Below are 17,500 nucleotides of genomic sequence, written 5' to 3'. Positions count from 1 at the left end.
ATTTCATATATATATATATATATATATATATATATATATATATATATATATATATATATAAAATTAACGGCCATAAATTTAATCGTAGAAAAATAAATATTTTTATATTAACAAAGTAAAGGAAAATAGAATTACAAGGCATACAAAAATTATGTTAAGTGCATAAGCAGCAGTTATACAATACCAAACATCATATGTATCTCTTTTCTTCATCGTGAGGATATCAGCAGAAATATTCATTTTTGTAAAGTGTGAATGATATGAATCTAACATTAAAGAGGTTTAATACATGTAATTATTGTCACGAACGAATAAAATGAAGATGATCGTTGCTTAATCTGTGAATAACACAATTAAGGAGAATTTGTCTCTATACTGATATGTCTAAACTCATTTTTTTTTATGTATAATACATTCTTATAAGGATAACAACGAGCTTAACATGCATGTTCGGCGTGTGATCTTTAAAATAATAATGTGTATTAAATTTGTTTGGGTTTGTAATATATAAAAAATGGTTTGGGTAGAGTTACTTAAAAAATAAACGTGATCAAGTATAAAATAAAAAATAGACTTCGTTCGTCACTTTTAACATTTTGATGAGATAAAAAAAATTCAACATGATCATGATGTATGATGATGCCTTTCGAGTGCATTTACATTTATTAAGGTCAATTTGAATGATGTCACAATTTTTATTATGGATTAAATTTTTTATGTCGGAATGATGATAGAAGATTGGAAATGGAAAGAATAGGAAATCTCCAGATTAAATGTACTTATTTACAGGCTTAGAGTTCCACCAAAAAAAATTTACAGGCTTAGAGGGGAAACATGAATGATGCCATCATTCAGATGCGCAAAAACTTTTGACATAATATTAATAAAGAAGATTTAATAACCAAAAACTAATACGTTTAATTTCACAAAAACTATTTTTTTTGTTTTTTTTTTCTTGCATAATCAAAGTAACTCCTTGTACCACTAATATTTTATTTTATATTATAAACTTCTCGTTTTCGTTTACATTTATCGCATTTTTTTTTCATTTCCAATAAATGGATTGTTGCAGCTAATATGATGATTTCTTTTCTTTATGAGATTATATAATGATTTCTAGAGAACACATTCATGTCAAGTCACACAACAGAAGCTCATCAGAATTTCTTGAATTCATATCAAGCTTTAGGACTCTCCTACGAGAGTGCAAAAACAACAGAGAAATTTATTTAAGTTGAGTTTACATAGTTATTTTGAGAACAAAGCTTCTTATTCTACACTTAGTACAAAAGTTCAAAATTTGATTTTTTGTACCCTGAAACTGAAATCACTTTGATTTCAGAGTGAGAAAAGAAAAAGTCTCATAACAACTCCTAGCTTCCTTAGTTAATCAGTTCCCGCATCTAAGTTAATGAATTTCTTTATAATTCCCATCATTTCTCCCCCAGGGAAACGCCCCAGACATCCCTTTGCAGCTGCCACTTCATTCAGCTCATAAACCGAATCACCACTATAAGCTTCACAGCATTTGTCTCTCTCTTCTGTTTCCAAATCATCAAGCAAGTCTTCACCCGACTTAACACTTGGAATAGGAAATGGGTCAAGAGAAGATTTGGAAATAGTGGATTCCCCAATTGCACCAACAAAGTCTTTCAACCGGCAAATTGCGAACGGGACCGATTCAAAGCTATGATCTCCATATTCTACTGGAGTAGAGTGATCTCCTGTGACACAAAGGAAAAACTGAAATTTTCCTGTTGATTCTGCTTCCCATAGAAGCCTTGCCAGCTGTCCCAAGGCTTTATCTACAGCTTCTAATGCTTTGACTTTGAGGATGCTTGCTTTGTCATGGCCAGCATCATCTATTGCCTGTAATACCATATAAGGTCTCATCAGAATTAAATAATCCAAAGATTTATAAATAAATATAACCTAGAAGGCTAGAACAGGGTAAGAAGAAGGAGAAATGAAGGAGCAGCATTCTAAGAAAAAAAGATGGAAGAATTAACTCTAATATTGTGCTGTGGTGTCATATTCTAAGAGTCTAGGAATGCTTAATTTTTGTATGTCCGTTTTACTTTTCCTGGATTCAATATCATTTTTTGACAGTCTTATTCTTCAAGAGGAGCATGCAACAGCAGCACTAAACAGGAGGCATTTGTTTGCAATATGCATCATATCCTTTACATTAGGCCAGAGATTCAATTACAAATTAACACTTCTCAATTTCTGCATTGCAGCAAAAAGATGGTGGAAAACTGTCCATCTATAAAATGGGATTCTGAAACAGCTAGGAGGCAAATAGTAAAAGCAGATAATGAAACCAAAAGTCGTAAAATTATGACCTTAATATGAAGAAATCCAAAGTCATAGCCATCTGACCGGCCTGCTTTAAGCTCATCCTCTCCAGGTACAAAAACTCTGGGACAGGACTGTAAAGGAGCTGAGAGTGCCTTAGATATTGCTGATGCTTTTGATGTTAGTAAAGTTCGATAGTCCCCAGTTGCTCCAGGAGCATCTAGAATATCAATACCAAGTGATAAGCCCAGGCCAGCAATTATTTTCGTTGGAGCTACCATGCATGGCCACAAACCATGTCTATTTAAAAATGGGGTAACCTGTAATATACAATTTAGTGATAGATGCATACAGCAAATACGTGGACACACATTAGCTTTTATAACCTGGACTGCAGTTCATCATATTATAGTTTATTCTTATTGGCTCAGACAGAGGATATAATTAACAGACCAACTGCCATTTAACTTTTTATCCAAGTATTTAGGGAGTATATAGAGAATGCTGAAGTTACAGAAAAACCACTTCTGTGGCGAAACTCAAAATCTCAGTCACCTCCTTTTGAAAGTCAACAATATTAAAAAATAAAAAAGCAGCATACCGTGATGCTAAAAGGATTGGAAACTCAAAACTGCAAAACATACAATTTTATATTGTTATTTTATTTCTAATGATTGCTACATATTTGATGCGCTTTCCTTTGAAGTAGCAGAATACATAAATGGGTTAAGAAGTATCAAAGTTTGGTTTTTCCTTTAAGCATCACTTCACTGCTTGAAAGATAATGTATCAATTATGAAATAAACTGAAAGAACAGACCTCAATTCGAATGCCGCAGCCTCTTAAAAGGACTACATTTGCTATGTTCTTCCCTTTTGCAGCACGTTTAGCATTCACTGGATGAGAAACCAAAATTTTTGTTATTTCCTTGGACAACTCATTAACAACAGCGGCAGTGTTCCTTGCTTCATGAGAATCATCTAAAGCTTCTGCTTTCAAAAGTAAGCGGTTGTCCTTCAATGGGTCTGTTCCTGATATATTTCCACTCAGATTTGGTCCTTTAACAACTACTCCACATCTATGTTCTGTTGCATACCTAATAAAAGGAATAGCCAAAACATATAAAGAACTGCTAATTCTTTTGGTAGATAAGAATTGCTAATTTAACTCTGCATAAATCTTGAGTTCCCATACTAGTAAATGTTTGGTAGTCAATTTTACTTGAGTACGGAATTTTAAAATTTTGGAACGAAATCTTTTAGCCAGATAAAGCTCAACAATTAGTCCTTAAAAAATTAACATTGCCCATAATAATTGGTTACCTACATTAACAATTAACCCTTAAATGTTATAGCAACCTTAGGCATCTTCACCTGACTCTGACTTCATATTGAGGGAAAGATGGCAGCTTCAATCCATCTAGGGCAGCACAAAGGATGGGGCCTTCTTCTTCAAAGTGCCTGTCAGCTCTCCTACTGGTGACTATTCCAGTTTTCTCATCGAGAGTTGCAAAGTTTGACTAGCAGGAAAATGTTTTATTAAGTGATAGACATGGACAATGCAGAACTAACTTTGAGAAAATAATTTCAACATAACATAGAAAGAAAGCACAATCTATGTAAGGAATTCATCTGTAATGTAGCCACTAGGCAAGAATACTGATGCCACCCAAAGTTGTATTGGTAAAGCATTGCGGTAAAGCTGCACAAGTTCAGACTATTAAAGAATCCCCTATAATAATTTTGGAAAGACATGAAGTACCACTATGTACCAAAAAGATTAGCTTTTGAAGTAGCATTATCAATATGAAAAGTTAGGCTTCTTAGGATGACTATTTTTCTTAAGAATTTAGAGGACTGCACACACACCATTATATTCCAAAAGAAACCATGATTAGTTTTTTTAATTAAAAAACACACCACCACATCAAACAGTCTCCCACATAAATTACAGAGAATAGACATAAATTGAATGAGTGAATGCAAAATTGAATGAAGGTATGAGTGAACAGTGATTGAATGCAAAATACATGTGCCATAAGAGACTATCTTTAAGTCCAAAATTTGAGATCAACAGAAAGAGAGAAAGGGCTAACCATCTTCTGGCAGAAATCTGAAATATCTGATCATTTTTCTTTCCACTTGTTTTTCTTTTCTACAACAGAGAGCAGTCAACATATACTAAATATGGCTTAAATCTTAGAATTGAGCATGAAATCCTTTATAGAACTTATGAAATGAGAAGAAGTTGTGATCTGAAGTCATCACATCCACGAAAGCAAGGAAAGAAGACAAAACGTCAATAGGGCTTCCAATAGAGTTACTATTCTGTGCTAACCATGAAAAATATATTATAAGATACAAATCTTTCTATATTATACCAAGTACCAACATTTGAGAAAAATATCTAGGGGTTTAATATCAAATTTGCATCAAAGTTTCAACTGAAACAATCCAATACCCTAAACCATCTTGGAAGGGGATGGTTTTTGTACCAGGCATTAGTTACTAGATAAAAAGTTTAATAGCTCCAAACAAAAGTAAGCTTTGAAAAAACATAAATAGGGTCTTAACCAACCTTAAAAGCAATATCGCCAGGTGACATGGCCAATCCAGCCCCCATGGATTCAAATGCTCCTCGGCCGCGATAATAAACCCTGGGATCATAACCCAACAAGGAAAGATGAGCAGTGTCACTTCCACAAGCTAAGCCAACCTCAACAGGGTCCATTAGTCCATTAACTCCAGCAGATGCTATGGCATCCAAGTTGGGCAGTTTTGCTGCCTGAAGAGGAGTCTTGTATCCAAGCTTTGGCAGTGACACATCAGCCAATCCATCAATCAGCACAAATGCCACTCTTTTCTTTGGCACCTGTGTACTATTCATTCTGGTCCTTTTTTCCCGTGTTTCCCTCAAGTTATAAATAGTAGGGTTAAAAAGCAAATAACAAATCACTCTAACTGATGTCTTCACCACCAAATCCCTGCATGCATAATAAGTATCATACGCATAAACATTTTATCTATCGGCAATTTGGCTTCACAGCTTATATAGACACAACCAATAACATTCAACCATTTTTTTTTCTTTCAAAAGGAAAGAGAAAAAAAAAACTTAGAAATCTGCTATTGAGAAACAGGAATAAAATCCAGGGCAAGAAAATAAAAAATAAACCCATCAACAAAAATTGGAACTTTGTTTCAGTTTTGCGTTCAGTATTCAAATTGGAAACTTGGGTTCAATCGGAATTCGTTTCAAACCTTAACATGTGCAATTGCATCGATCTCCCATTTCTGAACTTAGCGTAGTGAACATGCACAGAAATGGATTAGCAACAAAATTAATAAGGAAAATAATATTTAAAAGAAAAATGTAACCTTTCAAAGTTGATCAATGAATATCAGCGATCCAGAGAGATGAGTCTGCAAATGACAGGGGACTAAGATGGAGGAATTAAGACAGACAACGCAATTTAATCACTTTCAGAGGCTCGCTTTTTTTTCATCTTTTTATTATTTAAATTGAATGTTAATTAACATTATTGTATTTTTAATAATTACATGTCATATTTAAAAATAATTTTTAGTTAACTAGCAGAATAAAATTAGAATACATTTAACTCTTTGATAATGAATGAATACAGCATGCTTATTATATTATTATGGATTCAATGTTATGTGCATAATCATTGTGTGTAATAAAAAAATTAAAAAAAGAATATAATTTTTAAAATAATTTTTCTCCTATTTATTTTATGAAAACAGTGTTTTTCTTTCAAAAGAAAAAAGGACTCCTTTTAAAATTGCTTTATATATAAGTAATAATATAGTTATATAGTAAATTTAATTTAAATTATATTATCGTTTTAACTTACCAAAATGTAAAACTAAATAAAAGTTTACTTACTTTACAGATAATTATCATTGTAAAAATAATGAATAAATCATGGAAAAGGTTTAAATATATCAACAATCCATTTTTATATAATAAAATTGAGCCTTTTAAGAGTGGAATATATCTATAAAATATTTTTTTAAATGATGATATACTTTTTATTGAATTAAATAAGTTTTTAGTTATTTTAAGATTATTGATTTTCCTTATAAATCAACACAATCACACACTTTTTACGATTGTTGTCTCTCAGACAACTTAATGATAGATTTGGTTCATGAAATTTATAATTTAATATTAAATTGGTCATTATTTTACGAAATTTTTAACTATAAGAAGTAATTGTCATATTTTTTAAATGTATTAAATTGGAATTTTTGTTATTTTGGGAACTAAAATGCACCAATTTACTCATTTAAAGACTAAAATTGTAATTTGTTCTAAAAATAACTAGTTTGTTTCACTTAAAAATGTTCATTTTAATTAAAATAAATATTTTATATAGACGTTTTTTTAAAACATGATAAAAAGATTATCAATAATTGAATTATTTATTTAATTTTGGTAATAGATTTCTAATTTAAGTGTTGTAATATTTAATAATATTTTTTTTTCAAAATTTCGTTATATTATTTATCATTTTATATAAGGATAGAAATGTCTCTATATTAAAATGCTATTTTCTTTCTTTAAGTTTTTCTATCTAATCAATTTTCTTTTCAAGGGAAGGCTTTCTTATGTATAAAAATAAATGTTTTTTAAAATTCTTTTTCACTGTTATTTTCTTAAAATTTAATTTTCTTCATACAATGATAATATAACTATTTTTACATTATCAACCAATTAAAAATTTCTTTAAATGTGGATTTTACAATAACTATTACAGAAACCAATAACCTCAATTTATAATTGAATAGCAGTATTTTAATTAAATTCGTTTTCTTATTATTGCCAACAATGGATTCTAAAACCTTTTATGGTCTCGGACCATTATAAACATGCTAAATACTAAATAGTAAGCCTTCATATTACTAAATACTATATGATCGATACGCTTGATTCTATAAATTTTCCTCTTGGCATTTATAACTCAATGAACCATAAACACATGTTGGCAACAACATTATTATATCAAGTGATTTTTCTTTGCGGATGATGTGTGTTGTTGTCATTCCAGGTTCAATCCATGTGCTATTCACTTATTATTCATTACATATATTACCATTTAAAAACTTCTTATGACCCAACACTGCAAACAAATGATTTCTGACATAGATTTGGGATAAAATCTGCAATCTCCTCTTAATAGCATTGGAGTATAGTTATATAGGATCAACTTTGAAGAAAAGAAACAATGAGAATGAAATTGCATGGAAACTTATATTTTTTTTATTGAAAATGTGAAAGTTGATTGTCTGGTACACAACCAGTCACATTAATCCGTCTGAAAAGGGAAATAATGCTGAAAGCAAAAGCATATCAATGCATAAATAAAGCCAAAAAACCAAAAATTGAAAGACATATATAATAATAGCCACTTAGAGGGATCTCCAATCCACTAGATTCATTTGTTAGCCCCAACTGCATTCTTGGCAGCATCAGCAGCCCCTTGTGCCTTTTGCTGCATTTGCTGGCCAGCCTATGCACAACAGCAAAACATTTTCCATCAATCAACAAAGTTCTCCATCATTTTGAGCTTAATTGTTCTATAGGAATAGAATCTAAGTCAACATAATATAGCTAAATTTTGTTCAAATAATTGGTCTAATTACTCTAACCTCTTGGCAGGATTCTTTGGCAGATTGAGCAGCATTCCCTGCACTGTTCATCATGTTGCTTGCCTTCTCCTAAATCAGCAGCAATAACATTATTTCTAGCTATTATATATGCCACTATAAATTGAGGATGGTAAGCAAAAAATTAAAGGGCATGAATGAATACATTGAAGACACTAAAACTCATTACCTGAGCCTGTCCCATGGCTTGCCCAGCTTGATGGCTCGCATTCTGGGATCGATCCATTTTTAGTTTCCCTGTTTTGGTCTTGAAAAAGAAGAGGGTAATTTAACAAGTACTACGTAGTGTGAAATGTAAGTAAGTAATTCTTCATTGTGAGGTGCATATATATAGTGGCTCAAATTAATCAGGTGAGTGACACATGTAATGATATGCACCATTTATGTGAGAGGATTCTGGGCTTAAGACCAGACACTTTCTGTTACTATTTGCTTGTGAAATTGACTGTTAAAACCACTACTAGTTAGAAGCCTAAAACTTAGGCTAATTGGAATGGATCCATCGTGCTAAAAATAGAAAGCGCGTAACTGTTCAACATCGAAAGGTATTAAAAAAAAAGGGAAAGAAATTGTATGTTAAGATATGCCAGTTAACTAGTACATAAACTTCATTCTTAATTAGGTTTAACTAAGTCTTTAGGACTTCAAGAACAAAGTTTAAACCCATCTTATTCTATGCTAAAATGCAATTTAATCAACAAAATAGAAAATATTTAACCATTTAATTAGCCGAAGAAACTTTGTTAAAGCAGTAAGAAATAAACTATCTCAAATCAAAATCTTTTAGCTGGTGCAACTCTAGAAAGTTCTTATTTAAGTGAAAAACAAAATCTCCGTATTTTTATTTTTCTTCTTCTTCTCTCTCGTTAAAATGTGAGAGCTTTTTCTATTCATTGGACAAGTTAATGGAAGAAATAGGCCATGCATGAAGATATAAGACATCTGGCAGGGGAGCTAATCAATTACGCTCAACACTGGATCCAGAGCAGGAACTAGCCATTTCCGGTCTCAAAATTGCTGGATCTTGATTCTTGAATCATTTCCTTAATGTTTGGTTTGATTTATTTAAGAGAAATAACAATAATACTTATTTATTAACTTTTAGAGAGAACTTTTGAAATCAAGTGATTGATTCTTCCAAAATAATCTCAATCAAACATTTAATTGAATATAGGAACAAAATTAAGAACTTTCACTATTTGTACTGCCCTCTTTGCAAAAGGTACATCCCAGAAGCCTTGCAGAGAATGATTCATTGATATGGTCAAGTGAGACTACTCAAGCTACAACATATATCTATACCCCACATTAAAAGTCTAATGATTGGCCAAGATACTACAAGGAATATCCGGTGACATTATCTTACACTCTCATGGCAACCAAAACAAGTTTAGCAAACAATTATGTAAAAGCATGGTTATCAAACTCTCAAGTTAACTCATTAACTCTTACGAGTTTATGAGTCTGCTTACCCTCTGTGAATTGATTCTTGAGTAAAATCTTTTTAGTAGACTCTGGGTAAACTCTTTAAACTCGGTGAACTCTAGAGTTTACCACCGAGTCAACGAGTCAGGAAGTTAAAAAAATTATACCAAAATGTAAGTTATTTTGGGTTTTTTTTGTCTGTTTAGTGTTCAACATACCTTCATTTAGTGTGTTATTCTCAAATATAAAATTCTCACCTTTAATAACATCAAACCTTTGTTCTCTAATAACATCAAATTCGCGATGAGAATGATTTACCACTACTATAACATCTGCAAGTTATTATCTAGTAGTGATGCATTAATAGACTTGGTTATTTAAGTATTGTGAAATTTATGATTTACTATTTTGCTTTATTATATTATTGAAATGTTTAATTGGTATGTTATTTATAAATATTTTGTTATTATTTTTATATGAAGTGGACTCTTACGAGTCTACAAGTTGAGTCCATGAGTCGAGTCTATGAAATTCTCACGAGTTTACGTAAATTCTCGAGTTTGATAACCTTGTGTACAAGCACTACAATAGATTCTAAAGCAACACAACTCTACTGAGACAACATGCGTCTTTAATCTGTCTGATGATCAGAAGAGAAACTTTCATTTTTCATTCCTTTCTTCTATTTCAAGGATTCATAAAGTAGTAGTAAAGGCAGGTTTCTCTAATGAGGAGGATCACCAACCGAGATTACTCACTAAGAGAGTTACAACCAGTGCACTTGATTTTAATACAGGATCTTTGATACATGAGTTTACAATACAAACACAACAGTTAATTAGGGTGTGCAAAAGTTAGTTCGGTAAAAAAATCGAACCGAATTGGTTTCAAATTGTTTTAATCAAACTAGTTTCAAATAGTCAAATTGATTTAAAAACTGGTTCAAAATCGAACTAATTTTAAAAAATTGGTTCTGAACTGAATTAATTTTTAACCAACTTTAAACTAGTTCTAAGAGTCGAACCAATTTCGAACTAGTTTTTGAACTATTTTTTCAAATAAAAAATATTTAAATGAAAATCAGTTTGGTTAATCCAACTGGTTTTGTAGAAATAATTCGATTAACCAAATTGGTTTTATAAAATAGTGCATTCATTTTTTCTTGAACTAATTCGGAAAAAAAATCAATTCGATTTATGTTGAGTTATAATCCCAATTCAATCTGAACCGGTAGTTGCAAGCTGACAGTGAAGTCTTGGAGGGTCGTATCTGAACTATGAATCCAGAATCCTTGAGAAGTCCAACCATTTTTTATAATATACACAAGTTCTTGGGGATATGATTCCATCTGGTGTAAAAAAGTTTATTCGTGGACAAACTCCACATGGAATGGAAGCCATGGCACCAAGTTTCTGCTATCATCTATTGCCATCTTTGCTTTTGCATCTATAACTAATTCTGCCAATAGGGACAGATGAAAAGTCCCCAAATCCAGTGCTCTTCACCTCTACAGTCTCATCATCCAAAACCAAAGTTTGCAAAATCTCAGTTGTTTGTTGTGTTTTGACTTCAACATTGAAGACACCACTCTTTCTACTCCACTCCAAAACTGCTCCACAGAAAATCACATTAAAAAAGCAACGAATTTTACGAAGCAATATATGAACGCTCTTCGAGAAATTCATGAACAAGAAGCAAGTAGTGAGAATATGGTTGGTTAAGATGGTTGCTTTCATTACCTGCTATGCATCAATGAGCGACTGATGTATGACGAAGACTAGGGTGCGAATGTGAAACTCCTTTTGCACCCAACGTAAGTTTAAAAAAAGTGATAATCATTTAGGTTCGTCTGATTTAACCATAAAAAAATTAAATGAACCAGATTTGTTGATGGCAACTGGTTTAATATGTAACAGGACAGAGATCTCCCCTTAGGAATAGGGTTCCCCTCCCCCTTTGGTGTAACGTTGCCCTAGCAGAGGTCGCGGTTAAACGATTGAAGTAGAGGGTTCTCCAATTTAGAACGATTGAAACAGAGGACAAAAGAAGGGTCCTCTATCTAGGTTTTCTATTCCATTGTACGCCAAAGTCCTCTCTTATTTCTAAACACAGCAGCGGCTTCTTCTTCCATTTTTGTGCATCGGCATGAATAATGGCAACATATGCTGCAATGAAGCCCACAAAGCCTGGCTTGGAGGAGCCCCGAGAGTAGATCCACAAGTAACGTTCTAGACCTTTGGTAATTCATCTAATATGAAATCCTTTCATTATGCAGTAAGTGGAACAAGTGATAAGATTATGATTAACCTTGTTCACTTGACATGTTTGATGTGTTAATTGTTGTAATATTGTCATTAATTTACTGTTGCATATGATGGCTATTTCTATTTTTAATATTAGCTCGTCTCTCTAAATATCTATTTGATCAATTCAGTGTTTTGTTACCAATCATATAATCTTGTATAATGTGATTCTTTTGTATTTATATTTCTATGATGCATATAGTGTTTTAGCTCTCCAATTCAATTAATGTATCTTTCATTTGTCATTTGTTGAGTTTTAGATCTTATGCATTAGCTCTATGGGCTTATGTGGCTCTGGTTTGGGTATCTGTAAGAAGCTAAACCACTTTTTCAATTTATTGTAGTTGTAGATGTTTAATGCCTTTATAAAAAATATACATATTCATTTATATATTAGCATGTTTGCATATTGTGTCTGTGTGTCTCAGGTTCCTAGTACAATCAATGTCAATGTAACTTCATTATCTAGTGTAGTTGAACCACCATGTCTTAAGATTTATTTCTGAACATGACAAGACTGATTATGATAAGTAGGATGCAACCCTTTCTCCATTACATCACAAGGTTAGCATCTTTCATAATTTCAATCTAGTTCAATTGCTCGGAGTTATGTCACCACTACCCTTGTAGAATCAATACAACTGATTAATTGATATTTTCTTCAAAAATATACATAACTTTAAGAGATATATAGTAAATAATATATAAGATAAAGAAGTAATAATTTGACAATGAAATTCATTTTGATGGGTGGAGAAGCAGAGCACATAAATGAGAAGACTAATTAAATCTCTGCCTTTGTAGTTGGAATTGGAGTGGAGTTAATGCATTTGTTTAACGATGAAGTTCCTAGTGGATAGATACTAAAATTTATTTATTTTTTTGATAGAAGATATAAAATTTATAACACTAGAAACATTGTTGTTCTTATGGAACATCGACATAACTTATTATTAAAAGAACATTTGAAATGAAAGGGATAGTATCCTACCAAAAAACTTAGCTATATGATATTAACACTTAGATGTATAAGTGTTTAGGCGGCTAAACTTATCCAAGTTTTGCATACTTAGTAGTAAGTTATGGTCAATGAAATGACGGTGTTGACGGGAGAAAGAAGATAGACGGCCAAATTTCAATACCATTTAAGTATAATAAAGTGTTATTAACACATTATCTAACTTATTATTATTTATTAAAATTTATTAACTACTGTAAATTATGCATAAACTCATTAAATAAAATGTTAAATATATAAAATCATATAATTTTTAATAAATTTTAATTTATAATAAAAAGTTTAGGGTATGTTAAAAAATATATTATTAACAAAAAAAGTTATTTATAATAAAAACTTATTTTAATTCTATCATTCTTGTTCTGTTAATGGAAGATACTAGTACATTGTTGTGTACCATTGCAGTCACTTAATGATAGAGAAATTACGATGTTTCAAAGGCATCAATTAGCTCATGTTTTTTTTTTTGTTTTTTTTTTTCAAATGTGTTGGTGTGTAGGAGTTGGACAATATAATGTTAGAGATGGAAAGTAGTGACAATTTTTGTAGCTCTGTCAACAGTGATCATGACAATGATGTTACTGAAGTGTATGATGATGATGACAAAGCTGATGAGGAAGATGTTGACCACAATCGTGTGGGGGATAGTGACAACCAAGATGATGACGGGCTTGAACATAAGGAGGAGGTGGATTCTGAGGTAGACAACGATGATTATCGAGATTATGATGATTTCTGGATTCCATGTTTCTTTAAAGAGGAATGTATAACTATGGATACCATAGTTGATATTAAACAGTTTGACATGGGAAAAATGTCCGTTGAAGATGTAAGCAGGCTAGATTTTTGTGACTTGGAGATAACATATCTCTTATATTGTTGGTATGCTAAAATTACTGGTTTTTCTGTTAGGAAGAGTCATATTCTTAGAAATACATGTAGGGAAATACTGCAACAAATATTTGTTTGTTCATGTGTTGGTTATAGAAGAGATAAAGGATCGACATCAAATACAAGGAAGCGTCGAGAAAAAAAAATAAAGCAGGTGTGGTTGTGATGCAATGTTTCATGCTCACATGCATTTTTTACGGGGCGATGGTATATGACATGTTGGAATTTTGAGCACAATCATTTATTGTTGAACCTAAAATTGTCATTTTTGTTGTCAGCACATAGGAAGATATCAACAACTGATATTATGTAAATTGAAAACTATAGAAAAGTTGGCATTAGACCTCCACACATGTGTGCACCATTTGTCAATCATTGTGGTGGATATGACAAAGTGGGGTTTATTAGGAAAGATATTTACAATCAAGAAGTGTGCATGAGAAAGCAACATACCTCTTATGCAAGTGGTGCATTGAAGTATTTACATGATTTATGCAAGAAAGATCCAATGATGTATGTTTCATACACCGTGGGTGAAGGCTCAAGACTACAACGGTTGTTTTGGTGTGATGCTGAGAGCCAATTGTTTTATGAGGTATTTGGTGATGTACTCGCATTCGATGCCACTTATAAGAAAAATAAGTATTTGTGCTCTTTTGTTGTCTTTTCTGGTGTTAACCACCATAATCAGACAATAGTTTTTGGTGTTGCTATCGTGGCTGATGAGACGGAAGAAACATATGTTTGGTTGTTGGAACAATTCTTGGAAGCAATGAAAGGAAAAACTCCTTTTTCAATACTAACTGATGGTGATCTAGCTATGAGGAATGCTATAACAAGAGTGATGCTTGGTGTTTTTCACAGACTGTGTGCAAGGCACTTATTCCGTAATGCATTGAGCCATGTTCGAGACAAACAAGTTTTGAAATGGTTGAAGAAGCTAATGCTTTGTGATTTTGAAGTGATCGAATTTAAAAAAAATGGAAAAGAGATGGTTGTTACCTTTCAATTGGAAGACAATAGTTGGATAGCTAAATTGTACGAAAAAAGGATGAAGTGGTCTCCTACGCATTTGAGGGGTAACTTTTTTGCAGGCATATGGACAACATCTCGATGTGAAGCCTTCCATGCTCATGTTGCAAAATATGTTCATTTGTGAACTAATTTGATAGATTTTGTAGAATAATTTCAAAGGTGTCTCACATATTTTTGATATAGAGTGGTTGTGGCAGATTATTTCTCAACACACGGGAATGAAGTTTTGCAAACAAATCTCCGATCTCTTGAGCGGTCTGCTGATTATTTGCTTACTAAGGAGATGTTTATACTTTTTCAGTCCTATGTCTCTAGGACTATTAAGCTAAGAGTCGTTGATTGCAAAGAGATGGTGATGTTCTCAGTTTACACGGTTGTGAAGTATTGTAGTGGAAGTGTTTGGCGTGTGTCCTATTGCCCATCCACAATTCATTTAAGTTGGTGTTGTATGAGAATGCAATCCATTGGCCTTCCATGTGATCACATATTGGCTGTTTTGGTTTGTTTAAATTTTACGGAGTTGCCAAGTTCTTTGGTTCTAAATAGTTGGTCAAAATCTGCCACAGAAGGTATCAAAGAAAAATATCCCGATTCTTCAATGTATTGAGATTCCCATTTGATGGGAAAGTATGTCACTTTGGTTCAAGTTTCTAGAGAAATATGCGAAGCTGCCTATCGTGATCAAAAGGAGTATGACAAAATGTTGCATTTCCTATCAAATGAGCTTAGAAGGATAAAGTCCAAGAAAAACAAGCAACCATATTTCAATGCGAATGATAACCAACAGGCTGATAATTATGATGGTATTTTAGACCCTATTGTTGTTCGAACTAAAGGATGCAGACAAGTTAGAATAGATGAATCTGGCAAGCGAAGGAGAATCCAAAGTTATGGCCAATATGGTGGGATGGGCCACAATAAGCGTTCTTGCACCAACCCTCCTCGAAATGCAAATGTTCCCGTTAGTGGTTCATTTATTTCATCTAGTAAACAAACTAACATTGTGTGTCAACCTACAGATGAATATAACTATGAACTGGTAATCATCTACTTGTTTGAGACAATTTGTTTTACAATTTTTATGTTATGCACTTAATCATGAGCAATGAATTCATTGATTCACATACTGTTTGGGACATTTTTTTTTGTTAAGGTTGCAGTTCATGTAGCACCCACACATATTTGTTGTTGGTAGCAGCTGTGTTGGTCGATAATCATAATTTTGTTGTGTTGAACAAATTGATTAGTAATGACTTAATGTCTATGTTATTTTTAAGTTTTGTTATCTATTTGGATATAAGTGGCTTAACCTTGTTGGCTTAACCTTGTTATTGTGTATATGTTGGTGGTGTTTTTTTTTTTTTTCAGGATTACCCACTTGAAAGTAACTTATGAAAGCATTATGCAATTATACTAGATGTGGATGCAATGTTTATAGCACATGAGGTTTTATTTGATCCATTTTTAACTGAAACACCAGTTTATATTTAATAGTTGGTGTCTTTATTTTGTATGTTGGTCATCAATAGTGACTCTAATTTATTATTTGGTTGTGTTAAATTTGCACAAACATATAGGACAATATGTTAGCACTTATAATAGTTACTGACATGTTTTGTTTAACTTGGAAGGAAATGAATAATGTTAATTTTGTATGAATTTCATGTTTACCAAACTTTGCATGTGATTGTATCTATTTTGTTCTTTGAACCATGGGTCTTGAACCCCTCATGATTGGTACATGAAGGAAGGAAAAGGAAACAAATGAAAAAAAATTGACTTCTTCAAATGGGGTCACCATTGATCCACTTCCTAAGCAAATTCTGTTAATGGGTTTCACTTGTTGAATGACCAAGGCAGAAAGGCGTGGGACATTGTTTGTTTCACTTGGTTTGGTGGTCTTTAATTTGTATTGGCAATATTAATTGGATACCATGAATCCATATTAATGGTTTATAAATAGACTTTGAGTTGTTGGTCCCTTGTTTTTATTCCTGCATTACTATAATGCCCAAAGGAAAAAATAAATGAGCCTCAGTCACGCTTTGTACTAGGGTCTCATCGGTTGCTTATAGTTGTAAGAAAAATTATTTTGGGTTTTTCACACTTACAGGTGCACCTCTAGTTAGCAAATGTGTTATTATGTGCAGGCTCAAATATGGGTAATTTTGTTGGATGAAGTCATAATAGGGGTTTTAGTTGAACCGATTATATATCCCTCATGTTATATAAATATGGCAATATCAATAGATTATTTTAGTGCAACAGGCATTTATATTGTCCCTTAAGAGTTCCTCAAAATAATTTACAATTTTTTTGGTTTTCCTAAATGTGAGTTTTGTTATTTGCTTATAAAATTATTGACCTGAAATCGAGTACAAAGTTTTTTTAATTGAAATAATTAGTTTAAAATTTGTTTAATTTTTGTATTTTTCTTAATTATAATTTTTCAAAATATGTAAAAAAATACACTGCATGATTAAATTGTAAATAGATGGAAATAATAATTTTAATAATAATTGTAATATTTTTAATGATAATTTTTTTTCATCACATGGCCTATTCCCTTATAATCACATCAACAATTTGTTACCATTTGCATTAACGTTAACGATGGAATTACTACTGTTGCACTAGGATACTGGAATTTAAAAAAAAAAAATAGACACGAGTCCATTCTATTTTTTAACTCCTCAGTTAATTCTCGTGAATATTAAAAGATAGATGTCATGAGATGGTATGATTCTTCCATTTTTTTCTTCCATTTTATCTTTTGTAACAATAATTTAAAATTGTTAATTTAGATTTTATTATTTATATGATCAACAGTTAACAACATC

General features: G+C 32.0%; 3 protein-coding genes across 5 annotated transcripts; 1 reads left to right on the top strand and 2 right to left on the bottom strand.

The window, feature by feature from the left end:
- Positions 1-1,134: 1,134 nt before the first annotated feature.
- On the bottom strand, positions 1,135-5,802 carry LOC114422796 (probable 2,3-bisphosphoglycerate-independent phosphoglycerate mutase). 3 transcript variants are annotated; one of them, XM_028389326.1, is made up of 7 exons: positions 5,676-5,796; positions 5,559-5,591; positions 4,876-5,281; positions 3,672-3,817; positions 3,118-3,394; positions 2,346-2,618; positions 1,135-1,869 (listed from the first exon to the last, which is right to left on the bottom strand). In XM_028389326.1, exons 2-7 carry the CDS (start codon positions 5,576-5,578, stop codon positions 1,387-1,389), a joined length of 1,605 nt encoding a protein of 534 aa, XP_028245127.1. In that variant the 5' UTR covers positions 5,579-5,591; positions 5,676-5,796; the 3' UTR covers positions 1,135-1,386. The 3 variants fall into 3 exon arrangements, with proteins under 3 accessions (XP_028245127.1, XP_028245129.1, XP_028245126.1); XM_028389328.1 differs by lacking the exon at positions 5,559-5,591 and having other exon boundaries at positions 5,676-5,802; XM_028389325.1 differs by having other exon boundaries at positions 5,559-5,796.
- Positions 5,803-7,558: 1,756 nt separating this feature from the next.
- LOC114422619 (stress-induced protein KIN2-like) lies at positions 7,559-8,276 on the bottom strand. Its single transcript, XM_028389071.1, has 3 exons — positions 8,158-8,276; positions 7,971-8,039; positions 7,559-7,831 (listed from the first exon to the last, which is right to left on the bottom strand). Exons 1-3 carry the CDS (start codon positions 8,212-8,214, stop codon positions 7,757-7,759), a joined length of 201 nt encoding a protein of 66 aa, XP_028244872.1. The 5' UTR covers positions 8,215-8,276; the 3' UTR covers positions 7,559-7,756.
- Positions 8,277-13,977: 5,701 nt separating this feature from the next.
- Positions 13,978-14,784, top strand: LOC114424037 (protein FAR1-RELATED SEQUENCE 5-like). The gene has a single exon (XM_028390906.1). The coding sequence runs from the start codon at positions 13,978-13,980 to the stop codon at positions 14,782-14,784; it is 807 nt and encodes a 268-aa protein (XP_028246707.1).
- Positions 14,785-17,500: the final 2,716 nt, after the last annotated feature.

The sequence above is a fragment of the Glycine soja genome, chromosome 8, assembly GCF_004193775.1.
Source record: "Glycine soja cultivar W05 chromosome 8, ASM419377v2, whole genome shotgun sequence".
NCBI lineage: Eukaryota > Viridiplantae > Streptophyta > Magnoliopsida > Fabales > Fabaceae > Glycine > Glycine soja.
This window is presented reverse-complemented; position numbering and strand designations above follow the sequence as displayed.

Excerpts from the sequence above, each read along its gene's own strand:
- LOC114422796 (XM_028389325.1), bottom strand. The coding sequence starts at position 5,578 with ATGCAATTGCACATGTTAAG. Across the intron at positions 5,282-5,558 it reads ATGCAATTGCACATGTTAAG|GGATTTGGTGGTGAAGACAT; the intron begins GTTTGAAACGAA and ends TTATGCATGCAG. Across the intron at positions 3,395-3,671 it reads CAATATGAAGTCAGAGTCAG|GTATGCAACAGAACATAGAT; the intron begins GTGAAGATGCCT and ends TCCTTTTATTAG.
- LOC114422619 (XM_028389071.1), bottom strand. The coding sequence starts at position 8,214 with ATGGATCGATCCCAGAATGCGAGCCATCAAGCTGGGCAAGCCATGGGA. Across the intron at positions 8,040-8,157 it reads AAGCCATGGGACAGGCTCAG|GAGAAGGCAAGCAACATGAT; the intron begins GTAATGAGTTTT and ends CTGCTGATTTAG. Across the intron at positions 7,832-7,970 it reads CCAAAGAATCCTGCCAAGAG|GCTGGCCAGCAAATGCAGCA; the intron begins GTTAGAGTAATT and ends TGTTGTGCATAG.
- LOC114424037 (XM_028390906.1), top strand. The coding sequence starts at position 13,978 with ATGTGTGCACCATTTGTCAATCATTGTGGTGGATATGACAAAGTGGGG.